Source organism: Desmodus rotundus, chromosome 4 (genome assembly GCF_022682495.2).
Source record: "Desmodus rotundus isolate HL8 chromosome 4, HLdesRot8A.1, whole genome shotgun sequence".
NCBI classification, from domain to species: Eukaryota; Metazoa; Chordata; class Mammalia; order Chiroptera; family Phyllostomidae; genus Desmodus; species Desmodus rotundus.
The window spans coordinates 8,045,376-8,065,966 of NC_071390.1; the positions used below are offsets into that span (position 1 = coordinate 8,045,376).

At 38.4% G+C, this 20,591-nt stretch overlaps 1 protein-coding gene across 1 annotated transcript in view; it reads right to left on the reverse strand.

The window, feature by feature from the left end:
* The window catches only part of INPP5F (inositol polyphosphate-5-phosphatase F), a 69,086-nt gene that overhangs the window by 15,475 nt on the left and 33,020 nt on the right, over positions 1-20,591 (reverse strand). The window contains 11 exon segments of the mRNA XM_053922941.2: positions 4,089-4,217; positions 5,959-6,079; positions 6,990-7,067; positions 7,826-7,950; positions 12,575-12,642; positions 13,502-13,681; positions 14,215-14,413; positions 16,459-16,503; positions 16,505-16,516; positions 16,615-16,782; positions 16,983-17,111. Coding sequence (XP_053778916.1) covers positions 4,089-4,217; positions 5,959-6,079; positions 6,990-7,067; positions 7,826-7,950; positions 12,575-12,642; positions 13,502-13,681; positions 14,215-14,413; positions 16,459-16,503; positions 16,505-16,516; positions 16,615-16,782; positions 16,983-17,111 — 1,254 coding nt within the window.

The window sequence follows — 20,591 nt, forward strand, 5'->3', positions numbered from 1 at the left end:
ATATTGCCAATTAGTTAAGTCATTCACAGGAAATAGTAATTAAATATATACCTATTACAGAAGAGAGGGACATAAATGTGGAGTCCAAACTTTAATGTCAAAGAAAAAAGTATTTTTTCCAGCTTTACTGAGATATAATTGACATGTAGCATTGTGTAAATTCAAGGTGTACCACGTGATCACTTGATATATGTGTATATATTGTAAACTGATTACATTAAGGTTAGTTAATACATCTCTCACCTCATATAATTCCCATATGTGTGTGTGTGTGTGTGTGTGTGTGTGGCGAGAACATTTAAGATCTACTCTCCTAGCAAATTTCAATTCTACGATACATTATGTTAATGATTATTACCATGCTGTACATTAGGTCCCCAAAACTTATTCAGTTTGCACCTTTTGAACATCTCCCAATTTCCCCCAAACCCTGGGGACCACCAATTAACTCTCTGTTTCTAGAAGTTTGACTTTTTCAGATTCTACACCTAAGTGAGATCATGCAGTATCTGTCTTTCTCTATCTGGCTTATTTCACTTAAACATAATGCCCTCAAGGTCAACCATGTTGTCCCAAATGTCAGGATTCCCTTCCTTTTTATGGCTGAGTACTATTCCATGGCACATACATATTTTCTTTAGCCATTCATCCGTCACTGAACACACAGACTGTTCCCATGTCTTCACTATTGTGAATGATGCTGCAATGAACGTGGGAGTACAGATATCTCTTCTAAATAGTGATTTCATTCCCTTCAGATATACAGTGGTGCCTCGTATTCGTCAATTTGTTCCAACAAGTGGCGAGCAAGTGACAATGAAGCATTTTCTCTTGTGGGGTGGTGCATGACTCATGCAAGTCCTAGCAAGTGCTACGAGTGGCAAGCAAGCACTGAGTGCTGCAACATTTCTCTCGTCAAAATGCGACGGGGGCCAGGTTTGATGAGTTCTGAAGCTGATGAGTACCAAGGTATGACTGTATACCCATCAATGGGATTGCTGGGTCATATGGTAGTTGTTTTTAATTTTTTGAGGAACATCTGTACTGTTTCCCATAATGGCTATGCCAATTTACATTCCCACCAACAATGTACTGGCCAAAAAGTTCTTTTGTTTTTTTCCGAACAACGGCTCTAGTGGCACTTAGGTGTCTTTAAGTTCATTCAAAACAGTTTTGTTAGATTGTGTTATACCACCTTTCACATCAGCATACATTTTTAAAAAAATCAAAATTGGTAAACTTTTGTGTAGCCATTTTAATTTTGAAGATGGAAAAAATATGCAACATTTTTGGCACATTATGCTTTATTATTTCAAGAAAAATAAAAACACAACTGAAACACAAAAAAAGATTTGTGCAGTGTATGGAGGTGCTATGACTGAGCGAACATGTCAAAAGTGGTTTGTGAAGTTTCATGTTGGAGACCAGCTGAGGTTGATAACAAACAAATCGAGACATTAATGGTGAACAGTCGGCGTTATACCATGAGGGAAATATCCAAATCAATAGTTATTGGTAAAAATGAAAAATGTGTCTTTTACGGGAAAAAAACACAGATTTTTTGGCCAACCCAATACAAGGGCTACCTTTTCTCCAAATCCTGTCAACACTTACCCCTTATCTTTGATAATAGCCACTCTTACAGGTATAAAGGGACATCTCATTGTGATCTTGATCTGCATTTATTTCCCTGATGATTACTGATGTTGAGCACCTTTGCATGTACCTGTTGGCCATTTGTATATTTTCTTTGGAAAATGTCTGTTTAGGTTGTTTACCCATTCTTAATCAAACTATTTTTTTGCTACTGAGTTGAGTTCCTTACATATTATACATATTAAATATTAACTCCTTTACAGATATATGATTTGCAAATATTTCTTCCCATTCCTATTCCATAGGTTGTCTTTTCATTTTGTTGTTTGTTTTGGTTTGGTTTTTTGCCGTGCTGAAACTTTTCTTGCCTGATGTCATCCTTACCCTCTTATTTACTTTTACTTTTCCTGCTCATATTTTTGGAGTCACATCTAAAAAATCATTGCAAAGACCAATGTCACGGAGCATTTTCTCTGTGTTTTATTGTAGGAGTAAACTGTAAAGTTTCAGGTCTTACATTTAAGTCATTATTCCATTTTGAGTTAATTTTTTATAAGACAGGGTACAATTTAACTTTTTTGCACGTGAATATCCTGTTTTCTCAGCACTATTGAATGGACTACCCTTTCCCCATTGAGTACTGCTGACTCACTGGCCAAACATGATCCCCAGAATGTATTCATCTTGTAACACATTTTACTAGCTGTACAATAACAGTTGTCGCTGACTTTATACAAAGGGGGACCCCAAACCTCCCCAGAATTTCTAAAAATTGTGTATTTGTTCTTACATGTTTAAACTTAAGTCACCTTCAAAGTACTCCCCATTTGATGTCATACAACTATCGAGATATTTTTTTCACTGCTCAAAACAGTTTTTGAACTCATCAATTTTGATGTCTTTTAGCACTTCTGCCATTTTTTTGTTTCACCTCTTCCACATCGGCAAAACATTTTCCTTTGAGGACTTTTTTCATCCAGAGAACAAAAAAAGGTTGCTCTGGGTGAGAACGGGAGAATAGGAAGGGTGGAGCACAGGGGTCATGCCATTTTTGGTCAAAAACTGTACTGCTTATTCTAAACTGTCCAATTTGTTGGCATGTAACTGCCAACACAGTCTCATGATCCTATGTAGTTCTGTGCTATCAGTTGTAATAATGTCTCTTTCATTTGTAATTTGGAGTCCTCTCTTCTTTTTAGTTAGCCTATCTAAAGGTTTGTCCATTTTATTTCTTCAAAAAAAATCAACTTAGTTTTGTTTATCTCATCTTTGTTTTACTACTCTCTATTTCATATTTCTACTCTGATTTTTATTATTTCTTTCTTTCTGCTAACTTTGGGCTTAGTTTCTTCTTCTTCTTCTAGTTATTTCAGGTATTAGGCTGTCTGAGTTTTCTCTTAATATAGGTATTTAAAGCTACACACTTTCCTCTTCGAACTGCTTTGGCTGCATGCCACAAGTTTGGTATGTTGTACTTCTATTTTCTTTTGTTTCAAGTTATTCTTATATATTTTAAGATTTTACTTATTTATTTTCAGAGAGAGGGAAAGGAGGGGGAAAGGGAGAGAAACATCAATGTGCAAGAGAAACATCAATCAGTTGTCTCTCACATGCCCCCAACTGAGGGACCTGGCCTGCAACCTAGGCGTGTGCCCTGACCAGGAACTGAACTGGCAACCTTTTGGTCTGTAGGCTAGCACTCAATCCACAGAGCCACACCAGCAAGGGCTGCTTCAAGATATTTTTAATTTCCTTTTTGATTTCTTCTTTTATCTTTGCTTAATTTCCACATATTTGTGAATTTTCCAACTTTCCTACTGTTACTGATTTCTAATTTCATACCATTGTTGCCAAAAAACAAAACCAAAACCCTCTGATATAATTTTCTTTCTTTTTGAACTTGTTGCGATTTGTTTTATGGCCTAACATAGATCTACCTTAGAAAATGTTCCACATGCACTTCTGAAGAATATGTATTCTCCTGTTGAGAGAGAGGTTAAATGACTTGCCTAAGGCGACAGAGCTAGTAAGAAGCAGGATTGGGATACAAATTTAGGAGGCGAATTATCATACCAGGGACCAAACCCCATCAACAGACATGTTTAGTTTTGTCTATCTTAAGTTTTAAAAAACAAATATTTCACATACAATTCCCGACTTCCAAGCTCCCTTTAAAAACTGGAAGATCTAGCAACCCTGGGCCTCCGTTCCTACAAGGAATTAGCTGAACAGCCCCCTCCTGAGAAAACGCGCACTTCCTTTGGTCCACACAACCCCATCTCTCCCTTTAATGTAATGGGTGGCCTGCTTGAGTCACATCACCTGGCCCAGCAAATATATGAATGTGTGACCCCTTGCCTTAGCCAAACATTGCAGAACAAAGCCCACGCCTACCTGTAGAGCATATACCTTTCTCTTCAACACAAGGATGGTTTTAACCCACATTCCGTGTCCCACAGAATGACACACAAGTGCTTGCTGCAAGCATTTACCTTCAGAGCGGCGGTCCCGGCGTACTGCCTGCTGACGGAGTCCCCGTTGTTGGCCCACATTATCTGATAGATCCGGCCGCACTTGACCGGCAGCGGCTGCTCTGGGGGCATCACGCCCAACTTTTTCAGCTAAGATTAACACAGTGGCGGATTAATGATACATAAACCAGGACACCACAGCATAAAATGTACATGCGGAAAAAGGAATTGTGCTCATATACAATTTAGGACCCTTAAATAAAAGAAATGGTGTCTTCAGACTTTTTCAAAATAAGGTACCACCCGAGAAATAATTTTATGAATTGCTACAGGTGAAAAATAGAAGGAGATATCTATGGTGTTTTGGTGTGATTTTCAATGTGCACGCTCATATTGTATTTTGTCTTTGTTTTAAACTTGCTTATGGAGTGAAATTATCAAAAACGCACACTGAGGCCTGAGCAGTGTGGCTCAGTTGCTGGGGCGTCATCCCTCGAGGTGAAAGGACGCCAGTTCCATTCTCCGCCAGGACACATGCCTGGACTGCAGTCTCGGTCCCCAGTTGGGGGGCATGTGAGAGGAAACAGATCAAAGTTTCTCTTGCATATTGATGTTTCTCTCTCTCTTTCTCCCTCCCTTCCCCTCTCTCTAAAAATAAGTATATTTTTTTAAAAGTGCATTGAAGCAGCAATATTAATAGTAGCAGAGCACTAATTGCCCAACAAATATTAACTCTGTTCTAGGGCTAGGGTTCCAAGACATATCTAAAAAAATTACCTCATTTACTCCTCAAAACAACCCTATGAATCAATATGCTTATTACTCCATTTTATTTAGAAAACTTTTTTTAATCCTCTCCCAAGGGTATATTTATTGATCTTTTTGAGAGAGAGAGGGACGGAGGGAGAGAACAAGTGAGACAGAAACATCAATATGAGAGAGAAACATGGGTCAGTTGCCTTCCATACATGCCCCCACCAGGGACTGAACTCACAACCCAGGTATGTGCCCTGACCAGGAATCAAACCCACAACCTTTTGGTGTGCAGGACAACACTCTAACGCAGTGGGCCACCTGGCCAGGGCACTTGTTACTCCATTTTAAAGATGAAGAGAGAGAAGTTGGGAGAGGTTAAGTTCTTTGCATGGGATCAGCACCTCGTATGTGGAAGAGCCAGGGCTTGGACTCAAAAGCCTGACTGTTTCAAAGAGACATTAAAAGGAACTTACATCCTCAAAGGAGAGTCACTAGGTTCTATAAAACACACAAAACCCTAGAAACCATGCTAGGAATTTCCACCTCGGGAATTGGTTCCTCAGGTATCAGAGGGCCAAAAGATCTAAAAGGGGACATGGGTAACATACATAACAGCTATAGGAGGCAGTTTCCACCAACTGGGGCAGAAAGGCAAGAAGCTGGTTGTACGATCCCAAAGGAAACAATGGCCGCTGCGATGAAGCTACTGACAGGAATATAACACAGGTGAGGACGCTTGTCCCTTTTCCTCCTCTAGCCTCACAACCTTCTTTTAGTGTCCGCTACTGTCAGGGCATGACCCAGAACCAGCCGGCTGAGCAGCAACAAAATGTACAAACTCCCAGCTCCAAATATAGAAGGGGGGGGGGGGGTCAGAGATGAGGGAAAAAGGTAAATGCCAATACAGTGCCACCCAATAAATTTTAAAAGGTGGGCCTCACATTTTTGGAATAAGTACTTAAGAAAATGCAACTTGACTCAAGGTATTTATAGTGGAGATTGTGCTTTCTGGGTTTTAATGCAACAAGGTTGTTTGTATGCCATAAACGTCCTGAAGAACAAAGATTTTAGTTATTTGTTCACACTTGAAAAAAATTTAAAATGAATATTTGCAATCCAACAGACTCCAAATTACCTGCTGTTCCATGACCACGCGGGCGATGGCAGCTTGGACCACGTTGGTGCGATCCAGGCAGTCCATGCAATTGACTCGAAAAATCCCTTCTTGTTTGCATATTACCCCAGCTTGATCAACCCTTTTCAAAAATAGTAGGGGGTTATTTCACAATATGCTTTTCAAAAACCACAATTCTTTAAAGCATAACAAGAACAGTAGCACTGGGTATCAGTTTGCTTGTGGTAAGCACTACGTGGCAGGCATTACTGACTTCTTTGTAGACACTGTTAAATCACACAGTAACTCCACGAGAAAGATGTTACTATCCCCATTTTGAAAAAAAAAAATGAGAAGAAGAGTCACTTGCCTTATGTCACACAACAACTAAGCAGAGCTGACACAACCCCAAGTTATGCTTTTCTGCACATTTAAAGCCAAAAGGCACGTTAAAACACCATCCTGTCCCTCCTTTCGAATCCAAGTGCAAATACATCTCAACTAGCTGGAACAGGCTCATTCGCTTTACCACCCAGTGAGGAGCACGCAGCATGTCTTACTAATCTAATTTCTTGGGCCACCCATGGCATAAAGTCTAATCGAAAGTTCTCTTCTGGTCTTTTAAGCCAATTTCTTCTCCCTGCATCTCCCTCCTGTAGTCTGAGAAACATTGTCCTTCTCTGATAATTTTAAATGCCTGAAAATTGAGACCAAGTTCCTCTAAGCCTTCCTTCCGTGTTAGGGATGGTAAGAAAGGAGAAAGAGAAAATTAAGACTATGAGACTATTAGGAAGAGTTAAAGAATAGTCATATGGCTTTCCACTCCACTTTGCCCAACTTGACACCTCTTCCCTTGTCTAAGCTAACAATGCCTAATGACTAACACTCTCTTAAAAAGCAGCACAGGAACTGGGAAGCAATGCAAGAAAAACAAAAATGCTTTCTCAGCTTGCTGCTATTATTTTAATGCTTACCGGTACTAAACAAATACTCATGATTTCACAGACCAGGAGTTCGTCAAACTGACCTCTTATGAAATACGAAATACGTACCAACACCACTTCATGTCAAGAATAATGTCATAAATGGCATCTGTCAGTGTTTGAACATTCTCAAATTTCATTCCTCGGCTAAAATACAAGCCAAAAGAAAGAAAAACATCTTTAATAATAGTTTTTTCTTAACTTGAGATATGATATTTAAGGTAGCTTGGAATATTAAAGAAAATTATTACTCTAGGTACATGAGGTTAACACTATTATAAATAGGCAATTATAGAAATGTTTATAGCTAATCTGCATTGTAGAGGAAAATACACTTAATATACTGAAACAGAAAGATATTAAAAACTTCCTCCCTGCAAATTTTCAATAGTTAGGTGAATGAGCCCACATTAGAGCTGGGATCATGACAAAAGAACCTAACTTTTGGAATATGTGATGGTTCACTAATTATTGATTTCCTAGAGCAAATTCTAGTGAGGTTTATCCAAAGGGAAAGAAGTGTCACTAACAGGGTATAAAACTGAGCCAGCGGGATGATTTTTGTTAAGTAAAGGCACTCTATTACTTCTGCCAGGCTCAGGCTCAAGCAGAAAAGTAAAGCTCCGGAAATTCTTTAATTAAATGAGAAAAGGAAAAATGGAACTCTAGGTCTCCAAGTTATTTTGGAACAGAAAGAGCATAAATATTTCAGGAACAATTAAGTTAAAACTTTAGCCAAAATAAAATCCATATGAAATTTGAGCAAAGTAAACAAATGATACTCCTTCCCTTTCCAACAATGCAAAGAAATTTTTCTTCCCAATAAAGAGAAACTTAGGTTCCTGTGACAGCAACTACCACAGCCATTGGAACTGCTCAAAACTTGTTTTAGGAAGCCATCTTACCAGTGCTCGTGGAAGTCAAAAGAAACATATGTAAGGTGTGAGTTGTTAAGGAGCAGCACCTGCTTTAGGTAAGCGTCCCCAATAATTTTCTCTCTTCCTGCCTGGTCTACCAAGTTAATAATAACCTATGAGAGTAAGGGGGGAAAAATCAGTTTAATCAATGTTAGAATGATAATGTGATTCATTTGGAATTATGTTTTAGAAATATTTTATAGCTATGCTTAGAAATCAAAACCTTCAAGCATCAATTTTTTCCTATAAAATTAGATTCTTGTTTGTTACATCTAGGTTTATGAGAACTGCTTACATCAATGGCATTAATAGCTTTTTTATATATTATACATCTGAAATAACCAACTAGAATACATAATGAAAACAAGATCTTTTAACAGCAAATCTTTAAAATATCTAGAATACTTTTAAAGGAAATATACAAGCCCTACATATTGGACACTATATAACTTTGCCAAAATACATAAAACAAAACCTGAATAATGAAGAGACATACCACGGTGCTTAGATGGCAATACTGTAAAGATGTCAGGTTTCCCCAGATTAATCTACCTACTGAGCAATCCCAATAAAAAATCCATCAGGATATTTCTATGGACTTGACAAGTTAATTCTAGTTCATCTGCAACAGTAAATATGTGGAATTTGAAAGCTAATAATAATAAAAGAAGACTTAGTCCCATTGAAGAGCAAAACACACTCTAAATCTATAGCAATTAAAACTGTGGTACTAGGGCAGAAGTGAGTGAGTGACTCAACAGAACAGGCCAGGTGGCCTAGGAACAGGCCTATGTACACTGAGAAATCTAAGATATAATAACCATATCCTTCTGAAAAAAATATGGGTTATTCTACAAATGGTATTGGGATAATTATCTAGAGAGGTAGGAAAAACTTACTTTAGCTCCCTACATCTCATTATACACAAAGTAAATTCTAAATGCATTAAGGACCTAAATATTTTTTCTTCAAGTTATAAAAAAAGCTAGAACAAAATTTGGGATGACGTTTCCATAACTGTAAGATGGATCATGACTTTCTAAGCATAAGATACACAGAAGGCATAAAGAAAAAGATGAACAGATATGACAACATAAAAATTTAAAACCTCTGTATAACAAATGACAAGGATCAAAAAACAAAAACAAACAAAAAGAACAACCTAGGGAAATATACCTGTAACATAAAAACCAATAATATAAATTCAGTAAGAAAAAAATGGGTAAAGGATACAGAGGATATTCACAGGAGATAACATACAAATAGGCAATAAACACGAGACTACAACTTGTTAGCACTCAGAGAAATACAAATGTTAAAACAAAAATCTAGTTTCACCTATACACAGGCAAAAACTGAATGCTAAGTACAGACAGCATTGGTGAATATGTGGGAAACGGGCGCTGGCTCCCATTCTGCTGAGCGTGTGAACTGGTGTGACCTTGTGGGGAGCAACAGAGTGACAGGTCTCAACTTTACACACACGGACCCAGCTAATGGATTGACCAGCCATTTCACTTCTTGAATTTATTCTATAAAGCATACAGAATACATAAAAGGTGTCTTCTGGAGAATTTTTTTAAGAGCAAAAATCTGTATCCCAAAGGCCCCCCAATGGAGAAGTGGTTAAACAGTCACGAGGTACGAAGCGGAAACAGCTGCAGAACAGAGTACGTGGTGTGGCCCTCCTCTGACTCAAATTTTGAAGGTGTGTATGTGCATGTGGCAAGATGTGTTTTGCTGCAAATGACAAATCACTGACTCAAACCTCAGAACAAAAAGTCTGGCGGTTCCATGGTTCCAAAATTGCTTCATTCAGTGGTTATTGATGCCAGTTCTTTCCATCTTTTTGTTCTGCTGTCCCCAGCAAACTGGTTAATCCTCAGGCTGGTTCATTTGTGGGCTTGATGTAACTGCAGCAGCGCCACATCAAGCCCAGACACAGCAACCACAGGACTGTTGTCCTTGTGCCTCTCTTTAGTAGAGTGGGAAATCTTTCCCAGCAGGCTCCCAGCAGACCTCCCCTCACATCCGCCCTCACTGCCAGTGGACAGACACAGGCCCACGCCTGTGTCGGCCGGGTCAGACCCACCAAGGTCCTACCTCCCAGAGAGCAATTGCCCAGGGAGGAGGGTGGATAAGCAGACATTGTTGGGGTGCTGCAAGAAACGAGGAAGTCTGCTCAATATGCATTCCTATAAAACTGATGTGTACAAACAGGTCTTGAAAGTCAACAGGGAGGAACAAGGAACAAGAGTGGTGAGGAATTAATTTCTTCTGCTCCCTTTACACACCTCAGTGTTGCTTCAATTTTTATGATTATGTATAGCATGTAAGTTGTGGTTTATTCTCTGTAATACTGCTTATAATTACACATACTGCTAATATGTGATTTCATTCACATTGTGAAAGCCGAAACGTGGATAAAGGCCGAACTATTCTGACCACAGCCCAGTCCCACAGCCTTTCCTGGAGGTAGCCCCCGTTAACAGTTTGGTGTGTACCCTTTCAGTCCACATAAGTGCATTTCTATATAAATGAGCATGCCATGTATGCGGGAGAACACTCATATATGGAAGAGAATATACATAAAGGACATGAGTCTGGTTTGGGGATTTTTTAAGAAGTAACATACCATATGCTATTGTACAATTTTCTTTTCTCACTCCATGCTGGATGTGACTTTAAGATCTTGCCATGTTATTAGCATGGAGACCCATCTTATCTGGTTAAGCGTTAGTATTTAACACTTCGCATGTACTGCACTTTACCCACTGACCTCCTGATGAACAATTAGGTTGTTTTTATACTCCAATGAATGTTCTTATGCATGCCTCCTTGACTGAACACATACTTCTTTCAGGGAGATTTTAAAAATTGTGTATTAGCATTCCAGTTGTTCCACATCCTTAACAAAAGTTGTTACTTCCCATCTTTATTTTAGCCATTCTGCTGTGTGCATGTATGGTGGTTTTAGTTTGCATTTTCTGATGATTAAAGAAGTGGAGCACCTTTTATGTTTAATGGCCTTTTGGATATCTTTTCTTATGAAGAGCCTCTTCAAGTCTTTTGCCCAGTTTTCTTTTGGATTGTACATCTTTTTTCATGGGTTTATTGGAGTTTTATTTTTATATACTCTACATAGTATACTCCCACTTTGAGAAATGCATTTCCATTCTCTTAATGCTGCCTTTTAATAATCAAAAGATATTTTAGTGCCCTGGCTGGTGTGGCTCAGTGGATTGAGAGCCGGCCTGTGAACCAAAGGGTTGTCAGTTACATTCCCAGTCAAGGCACATGCCTGGGTTGCGGGCCAGGTCCCCAGTGTAGGGCACACAAGAAGCAACCACACATTGATGTTTCTCTCCCTTTCTTTCTTCCTCCCTTCCCCTCTGTCTAAAAATAAATAAATAAAGTCTTTAAAACAAAGATATTTTAGTCAAATTTATCAATTTTTCATTCTAGTTGGTACTTTTAAAGTCTTATTTCATTTTAATAGTTTTAATAAATAACATTTATAACATTTGTAATAGTATTTAATATTTATGATAAAGTTTCAATAAATAAAAATCTAACAAAAATTTAAAATTTAGTAAGGTCAATTTTATCAATTTTTTGCACTATGGTTAGTGCTTTTCAGGTCCAATTTAAGACCCAAGGTCAAAGAGATGTTCTATATGTTCCTCTAAAAGGTTTTTGTTTAACTTCCCACATTTAAACCCATATCCATCTAGAACTGATTTTTGTTTATGGTATGTAGGGTAGGTATCAGAAGCAAATTTCCTGGGTTAACAACAGAGCAGATTTTATTGTGATTGATAATACCATTCAAAATGGCTGTGCCAACAACTTATCCTCCCTCCAGCAATGTGTGAGCCTCGTTTCCCCACATATCTGTCTTCATCTCTTATTATCGAACTTTATAGTTTTTTTAATCTTGGAGTTTGGTTTTTATTTCCCTACTAGGGCTTTCTTTGGGATTGCACAAAACTTATATATTAATTTTAGAAGAACTGAAGTCTATTCAATATTAGGTCTTTCCTTCTAGGAATATGGTATTTTCTCTCCACTTATTCAGATGTTTTTATGTGTTCTTCTGTAGTAATTCCCTCCACCCCCACCATATCTTTCTTGTATGTTTATTAATTTTAGGTAATTTCTTCCTATTTTATTTTTATTGCTCTTGGAAAAATACATTCCATGGCATTACACATTCTGACTGGTCGTAACTAATAGATAAGAGTCACTCACTGACTGTTGTAGCTCAATCTTATATCTGAAATCTGGTCATCTTATTGAACTTGTATTTCACCTAACAGTTTTCATCTAATTTTGGTTTAAATGATCATATTCCTACATGAGTGCATGAATATATGAGAAAAGTGGGCAGAGAAAAAAAGATACAGAAAGATACATATCAAATTATTTTCTCCAGGATGCAGAACAACATGGGTAGTAATGAAAAATGCTTTTTATATCTTACTCTAGAGACTTCTCAAATCATCCTAATTGAACAGTAGACTAATTTCTTATCTAAAAATGGTCTAAAATAGCTGACAATATTTCTGAAAAAATATCAAGAATACTCTTAGCTTATATGTGCTCTTTAACTCCATGACAAATGCCATGTTGCTTAATTATGAATAGTACATTGTTATTTTCATGAAATTTAAAGAAACAGATACACAACCATTTCTAAATATGAAGAAATATTTACTACTACAGATCAAAGCCCACCTGTTTTTTGTAAATTTTCAGTTGTTCTTCGAAGTGGGCACAGAAATAGGGAACAGTTTCCTTTTCACCTACAAAGAAGTGATACAAAATCTATTTTTCCTTCACATGTTTAAGACAAAAATTAGTGTCTATTCCATCTTTACTCTTGCTTTTAAATAACTTATTGACAGCCCACCTGTAACTAAGATTTTCTAAAACCAGTATTTTAAAATGAAATGCTAAGCCAAAGATTTCTGATTTGTTTTTTTCCAATTAGACTAAATCAAAACACAATTTTACAAATTGTGAAATTATATTATTTGCATAGCCAGCTTACTTGTCAGAAAAAGTTTCATGTGGTTTATAATAAAAGAATAAAAACTCATCTAAATCAAGGATATTAAAACTGAAGTTTTACCGAATTCTCAGGAATATAAATTAAGTTTTGAGAGAAAAATATCCTGTAAACAATTTTAAAAATTAACCTCATTCAGTAATATAATTAGATTGGCATGACTTAGCTATTCTAGTGCTAAAATTAAAGTAGTGAAAGAAATTAAATACTCAGTAATTAAAACAACAATAACAACAAACATTTCACAGTGAGGCATTTGAGTAAAGGCATCTTATCTTGTAGATGCCATGTTAAGATATTTCCCACTTCTATAAATAGTAGCTTCCTTTGCCCTTTTCTAAAATTAAACATCCAATAAAGTATTCTTCAAAGAAATAATAATTTAAAATTTGAAATAATTTGTTTTGCTCTATTGTTGGGGAATGTTTACATCACTTTCTACTAAATTTCGCTGTATGAGTTATTGTTTTGAACGAAGTATCTAACAACACAAATCCAAATCTATACAAATCCAAATCTATAAAGTAGCTAATATTTTTTAAAATATTCTGTCTGAAATCATCATTTGCAAACTAAACAATTGACATGCTTACTCTTGTCCAGCCGCGGTCTGGGATTATATCGATACCCAACCTGGCTCCAAAAGACGGGCACAGAGCCTCGTGTTTGGATAAATGACAAGGTATGATTATGGACATGAATTAACTGTTCAGTCTCCACATAATTTGCAACATTTCCATTTTTATCCACTCCTCTTCGTTTATAGCGCATTCCTAAAAAAAAACAAATTAAAACAGAAAACAGCGACATTTTTTAAAAATTTAGTCTGACTAGATTATGCTTCTTAACCAAGTCTCTCTTTCAGGATAGCCTTGGGGATCTAATGTGCAACTGTCAGGCAGAACTGTATCAACTTACCCCAAGTCACAACTGTATGCAACATCGTTTTTCACAGCTGAAGCTAAGATAGCTGCTGTGCACTGAAAGATAAGGATTTTCCCAAAGGTGCTAGCACTCAGGTAGGATTTATTACTGTGATGCAGCCCGTCATTGGGGACAATGATATTTTACAAGAACATCCCAAGTGACTTTCTCCTTTCTAAATATATCTCCTTTCTTTCTCCTTTTACTAACTCTCCCCCATTCACCTTCCTCCAATCATCTGCCCTCAATCACATCAGAGTCACGGAGCACTTGAAACCAACTGTGTTTCCAAATCCACACCGTCATCAGCATTTCAGCACCTCCACAGATTTCTCATTCTTGCCCGGATTTGATTTGCACACTATTACAACCCTGCACTCACCTGCTCTGTGCCGACTGCGACGGGAAATGAGAGCCACTAGAAATCGTGGGTGAATGTCATCTACACAGGTGGACTCCTGAGGTGGGGTCTCTGGGCTGCTTTTCTCATCGTCAGATGATTCATTATAATTAACCACAAGTTCTTCAATCTGCACAAAACCTTGGATAATGGGGATAATCCAGAAGTCCACATCCGGTGTCTGGAAACAATAGGAGCATCATGTTGCTTCTATGCTATACAGCACTGCTACTTTCTTAAACCCAAACAGTAGCCAGAACATATTTATCAGTTTATCAGAAGCAGAAACTTTCCAATCTTTAATCACATTCTCTGCTTACTGGAGAACACAAAGGAATGGAGGGAAGAATGGGGGTGGAGCTGAGAGCCTTTCCTTTTTTTATAAGGGTAATTGGAGAAAGGGCTGCCTGAGAGGGACCAGAGCATAGGAGCCAGACAGCCACAGTACAAATTCAAGCTCCATCACTTACTAACTCACCCGGGTCAATCACTGCACCTCATCAATGCCTGGACCTTCTGCTTTGAAAAACAGGAAGAACTACTACCCCATAATGCGGTTGTTGTGATTAAATGAGTAAAATGTAAAAAGTGTTTGGCATAGTGATTGCTTATAGTAACCATTTAAGAAATGTAGAGATTATGATTATACCTGTTGGAACAGAAAAACTAAACTTAAAGACTGATTTTCAATTTCCAATTGTATTGTGCCTTTAATAAAATACAACCAGCTCTGATTACTTTATTATAAAAACACAGAAGTCTACTCTATTTTCCAGTACAGAAACAAACTTACTTCGCCAAGCAAAAAGTAGTAAATAAACCCCCAAAATTCCTTTCCATAAATATCTTATTTTAAAATGCCATCTAACAAAATTAGGACAGTATTAATTAAAGTTAGAGATTTCCTCTTCTATGTCTTTCAGATTAGAATACTCACAGTTCTCAACTGACTGTACAGCGGGACAGCAAAGAATAAAAAGCTCTCCTCAGAGAGTTGTTCTTAGTCCCTCTTTCTCTCCTTCCTCCACAATGCTATCTAGTCTTAATCTCAGCACCAACTTCCAATCCACCTCTTCCTCCGTGACCACACACTCCAGGTCCCAGCTCACAGTTTTGTTTTATGGAGCCTGCAGATAGAATCTTACAGAGGTGGTGGAAAATAATGAGGGGTCTACCTACATTCATTATTCTTATCACCATTCCCATTATTTGTATTTTTTTTCTTCTAGCAATAAATGCAAAACTCTTGACAGGAACAGAGAAATGTATGTTGCCAAATGCCACCTTTATTGCAAGTCATCAGTTTTAATGGTAATGTAAAAAACTCTACGAAACATAGAATTTGTATGTTGGCAAACAGGACAAATATTCATTACGGATACGCTCCTTGCTAATCCCCTGTCACAGAGTTTTGGTGGTCATAGTTTCAGCATCAAAAAGAGAGGTGGGAACATTTTCCTGCCTCATTCTCAAGAGACATGATAGGTATCTGGTGGTAGGCACCACTAGATAATCAAAATCATTTATACTAATCCTCACCAAGGGAGACAAATAGAAGAAAAAAGGTTTTGAAAATTTTGAAAGGTTAAGAGAAAGATCATATATGACTCTAATCAACCATTTGCCCACTTTGCGCCCAAAACAGCAACTGGCACATAGCAGGCCTTCCACAAACACTTGTTGATGGATTGAATAAATGAATTAACTGTCCTTGGACAGCAGTCATTCTCCAGTATGCATGACAGAGTAAAGGAATAAAGTGATCACAAATCAGAAGGAATCTCCCACAGTAGCCTCATCATATTCCCTGTCTTTCCTGATTCCAACGCTGCAGTACTGGAATGGCCTCGGAGACGTGTCTGCCACAATTCCCAAATGAGGGAACAGTAAAGTTAAATGACTTGGTATTATTCAAGGACAACTGGGCTTCAACATCTCTAATGGGTAAACAAGATACCTCTTTTATAGGAACCCTGAGGACATTAGTTCCCCAGCCTTAAATTACTACTATCCTATGGGAATCTGCTAAAAAGAGAGGCCTGTGGCGATGCAGTGGAATTGTGAACTTCCACTTAAAAATACCAAATGCCTTGGTTCTCCCTAGCTAAACGATTCCCATTCTATAGGGGAAAACATCACAGTGAGATTTCAAATTTATTTTAATACAATTTAAAAATATTTGCTTAACTACAACAATCTTGGAATATTTTAGAAACAACTACTCACACCAATCTCAGTAAGATCTTGTATCATATATTTATTCCAAAAAAAACCGGTCATCGACCTGGAAAAGGTAGAGAGTAAACAGTTCAGAAACCTGTTCTTTCAGTTTTCCTGTAAAGCCAAATGAGTCCATAAATTGCTCTGAACCGTGAGTGGTACCTTCTGCCAGAGGGGCCGAGAGTCCCTCTCCCCAGTGCTTTGCCTCTGCACTGAATTGGTCAAGTCGTAGGTCAAGCTATAATAAAAGGATTCTGAGTCCATGAACATCTTCAGCAACTCCTCAAGTAATCTTCTTTCCAACTTCTCCTTTTCTTTACTTTCCTTAACCTGTAAAAAGGGAATCTACTATCACTGCAGGAATTAAATGGAAAGCATTCTGTGGATAAAACACACCTTCCTAAGGACATGCAGAGACGGTGCTGGAATACGACAAGTGGCTTGAAAATAAGTTTACTGGTAAGAAAATTACTCCTCAACTTAAAACTACTCAAAAATTAATTCCAAGCTCATACCCATTAAACTCTTACTTTCTTTTTATTAGGGGCAGACACATTGGATTTAATGTGCGTAAAGGTCTTCAGCAGAAACTTGGAGTCATCAGGAGACGGCATAATCTTCTCAGGTTTGTTGAGTCCAAAATGATGCTTCTTACAGAGCTAGATAATTAGGGAGAGAGAAAGAACTCATTAGTATTCATATCTGCTTGTTAAATGTTCAAGTACGTGCAGAAGTGGATGCTACTGCTCGTGCACTGTGGTTAAAAGTAAACCTTGAGAGCTATAAAAGTGACCAATAGACAGTGGTACCAGGAAACAAGGCTGTGCTCTCAACGATTGGAAAACTACAGGAGAGGATATGCAAAGAGTACAGGGCAGGATATACTTAGGATTCAGGGGTGGAAAATTCAGGTTAGGATCATAATTGGTTAATATAACTGAAGAATAAAATGCTCCAGTTGAGGTTAACTAATTCTTTAAGATTAGTATCTTATATTTATCTAAATTTAATATATTGCAAAGTATCTAAAATTTAATATATTGCAAAATATACATTTTCCTGTGCATCAGGGGCATTATTTGACAGCCATCTGTGCTAAATATTCATTCATGCCAGTTAATTGAGTGTTCTGGTCTGGAAGGTACCAATACAATAGTTTGCTCTACAGAGAATCTTAAAAGCTGGACATTGCAACCACTTCCTCTCCTCCTATCCTCACACACTAACAAAAAAAAAAAAATCATACTCTTTGGGTCCAGATATCAATTTTGAAGAAGCAGTAAGTAGAGACGGCAGGAAATGTGCATGCCATCTGGCAAAGGTGAGGAAGAGGATGGGGGCATGTTACGAACAGAGAAGGGCTCAGAGGTTCTGAAGACAACTTCCTGGCTAACATCAAGTGCTTCACATACAATTTCATGTGGCTCAACAACCAAAGCAAATATTCAGAAAGGTACATAAGAATTCTGTTAACCAGATGCAGACAATTTCCTGTTTTTAACATACTAGTTTTATTCCTGCACCAAGTAGTAGACTCCTATTATGAGCTGACAGTTATTAATGCTTACTTATAAAATAACTGTTACTAGATACAAACGATGAAAAAAAAAGTGTAATGAGAACAAAAGCTTGTTCAAGTTTTGATTGTAATTTTTTAAAGAGAGGGATAAGCCCTGTTATATCAAATTTGGAAGTCAACAATTTTGTCAATTATACCTCAATAAAGCCGGAAGAAAACTGGAAGTGGAGACTGATAACTGGACCACATTTTCAGACGTAATGGAATCATATGGATTTTATGCCTTTCCAAAATTAAAGCTATCAAAAACTCTATCACGTGGGTTTCACAACATGATTACAACTTTACACTGCTCCTGCCTACCATTAAAGACAAGGGGACCCTCCTGGATGGTGTGACTCACAGGGTTGAGCACCCAAAGGTCACGGGTTTGGTTAGATTCCCAATCAGGGCACATGTCTGGGTTGTGGGCAGGGCCCCAGCTGGGGGTGTGAGAGGCAACCAAATGATGTTTCTCTCACATAGATGGTTTTTCTCCCTCTCTCCCTCTCTTCCCCTCTCTCTAGAAATAAAAGATTAAATTAAATTAAAAGACAAGGGAAGTAAAGATGATGTTGAAAAGATTCATAGTCCTACTGCCAACACCAAGCTAACTTAACTTCCCTTGCAGTAAGCAAAACTAACAAGATCTTAAATTGACGGGGAAGGACAGAAGAATTCAGCGGATGGACACTACTTCGGCAATTCTCTCCTCTCCGCTATTTTCTGCTGGGTTATTCCCATCAACTGCAAGCATACTGCTATCTCTCCCCTCTAACACCTTCACTTGAAGTCTCTTCCTCGAAAAGCGAGTCCTCACTATGCTCCTCGCTGCCTCCAATTCCTCTTCTCCCATTCTCTTCCCATAGCTCACTCCAGTTTGGCTTTGGCCCATACCACTCCACCTAAACTGCTATCTTCAGTGAGACCAAAGACCTCTACTTGCCTAAACCCTAAAGTGGATTCTCGGTCCTTATCTTAACCTCTCAACAACTTTGACAGTTCATCACTCCCTCACTCTCTTTGATACACTGTCTTCACTTGCCCTCCACTGGTCACTTTCTTTATCTGTTTTACTGGTTCCTTTCCAACCTTTTGACTTTTTAATGTCCCAGCAACCCAAGGTCCAGCTGTTAATCCCCTTTTCTAATCTGCATTAACTCTCTCAGTGATTTCATCCAGTCTCATGGATTCAAATACCACCTGTATTTCAACCCCTCCCTCCCAAATGTATATTTCCAGCCCAGCTCTCTCCAAAAATTCAAACCTTACAACTCCCAACATTTCTACTTGGATTTCCACCAGACATCTCAAACTCAGCATGTCCCAAACTAGACCCGCATCCTCCCTCCACGGCCTTCATCTCCTACTTGTCTCCTCCCCTTGCTTATTTACTCCACTCCATCCACATTGGCCTCCCAGCTGTTTCTCAATGTGTCAGGAATGCTTCTACCTCAGGGACTTTGTTCTAGCTGTTCTCTCTGCCCAGATATCTTACCACAATCTCCACCCCCAGGCACTCACCCCACCATCCTTACTTAACTGTGCTTAACTTTTATTTACCATACCATTTATTGCCTTCCAACACATGACGTTATATAATTATTATACTGATGTTCCTTTTCTAATCCCCCACTATAATGTAATCCATAATTGCAGCAATCTTTGTTCTGTTGACTCCTGTCTCTAGTGTCTTAGCAGCATCGGGTATAAGGGGTTACAGTATTTGTTAAATGAATGAATGGGCTTTGATGCTACAAAACTAAGTGGTAACCTCCAGATTCACACAAGGGACATATACCAGTAAGTAGTCCTGGGAAAATCGTCACTCCCCTTCTTCTGTGAACATGCCACACACACACACACACACACACACACACACACACACACCCCCTCCTCAGTGCAGAGTCGGTGTGGCAGCACAGAGGCAGCTTTAAAAAAATGCTCTCCCTGTGAGCCCTACCACTGCTGCTCTGCTTGTGGCGCAGAGCAATTGTCAGTTAACAATTTTTAATAGAACATCAATAATTACCTAGTTATATTAATAACACTTTCTTTAAAAAATCTGAAAACATGTTCCAAACCCAGTTACAGATTGCTGCAATCTTAATATTCAAAAGAGGGTATTATGTATTTGTGAGACTCAGGTACCCTTAAGAGCATTCAGGCCAGCAAATCTACCCCCAGAAATGTACCGATGACGATTCTGAAGATCTAGCTGTTCTACAATAACCCTGTAGCAGCACACCTAGCCCGCACCCACATATTCCTTCCTCACTCTGAGGAGGATGGGAGTCAGTTTCTTCTTCATGGCTAGTTTCCTGCCATTTGCCTCCTGGGATCAGGACCTCACCCTGTCATTCTCCTCTTCTCCTCTTTCCAACCTCTCTGTTAGCTCCTTCCCTACCACCTTTTAACATCATTCAAGTTTACCAGAATCTTTTTTAAAATCCACTCCTCAACCATGGAATCGCCTGGGTGAATCTACAGGGTGCAGACAGGGTCAGAGTCCCTGGACTGTGAGGACCGTAGTCTTAGCGGGGCAGGTCAGAGGGAAGGCCAAGGACACTGCTCGGGCAGA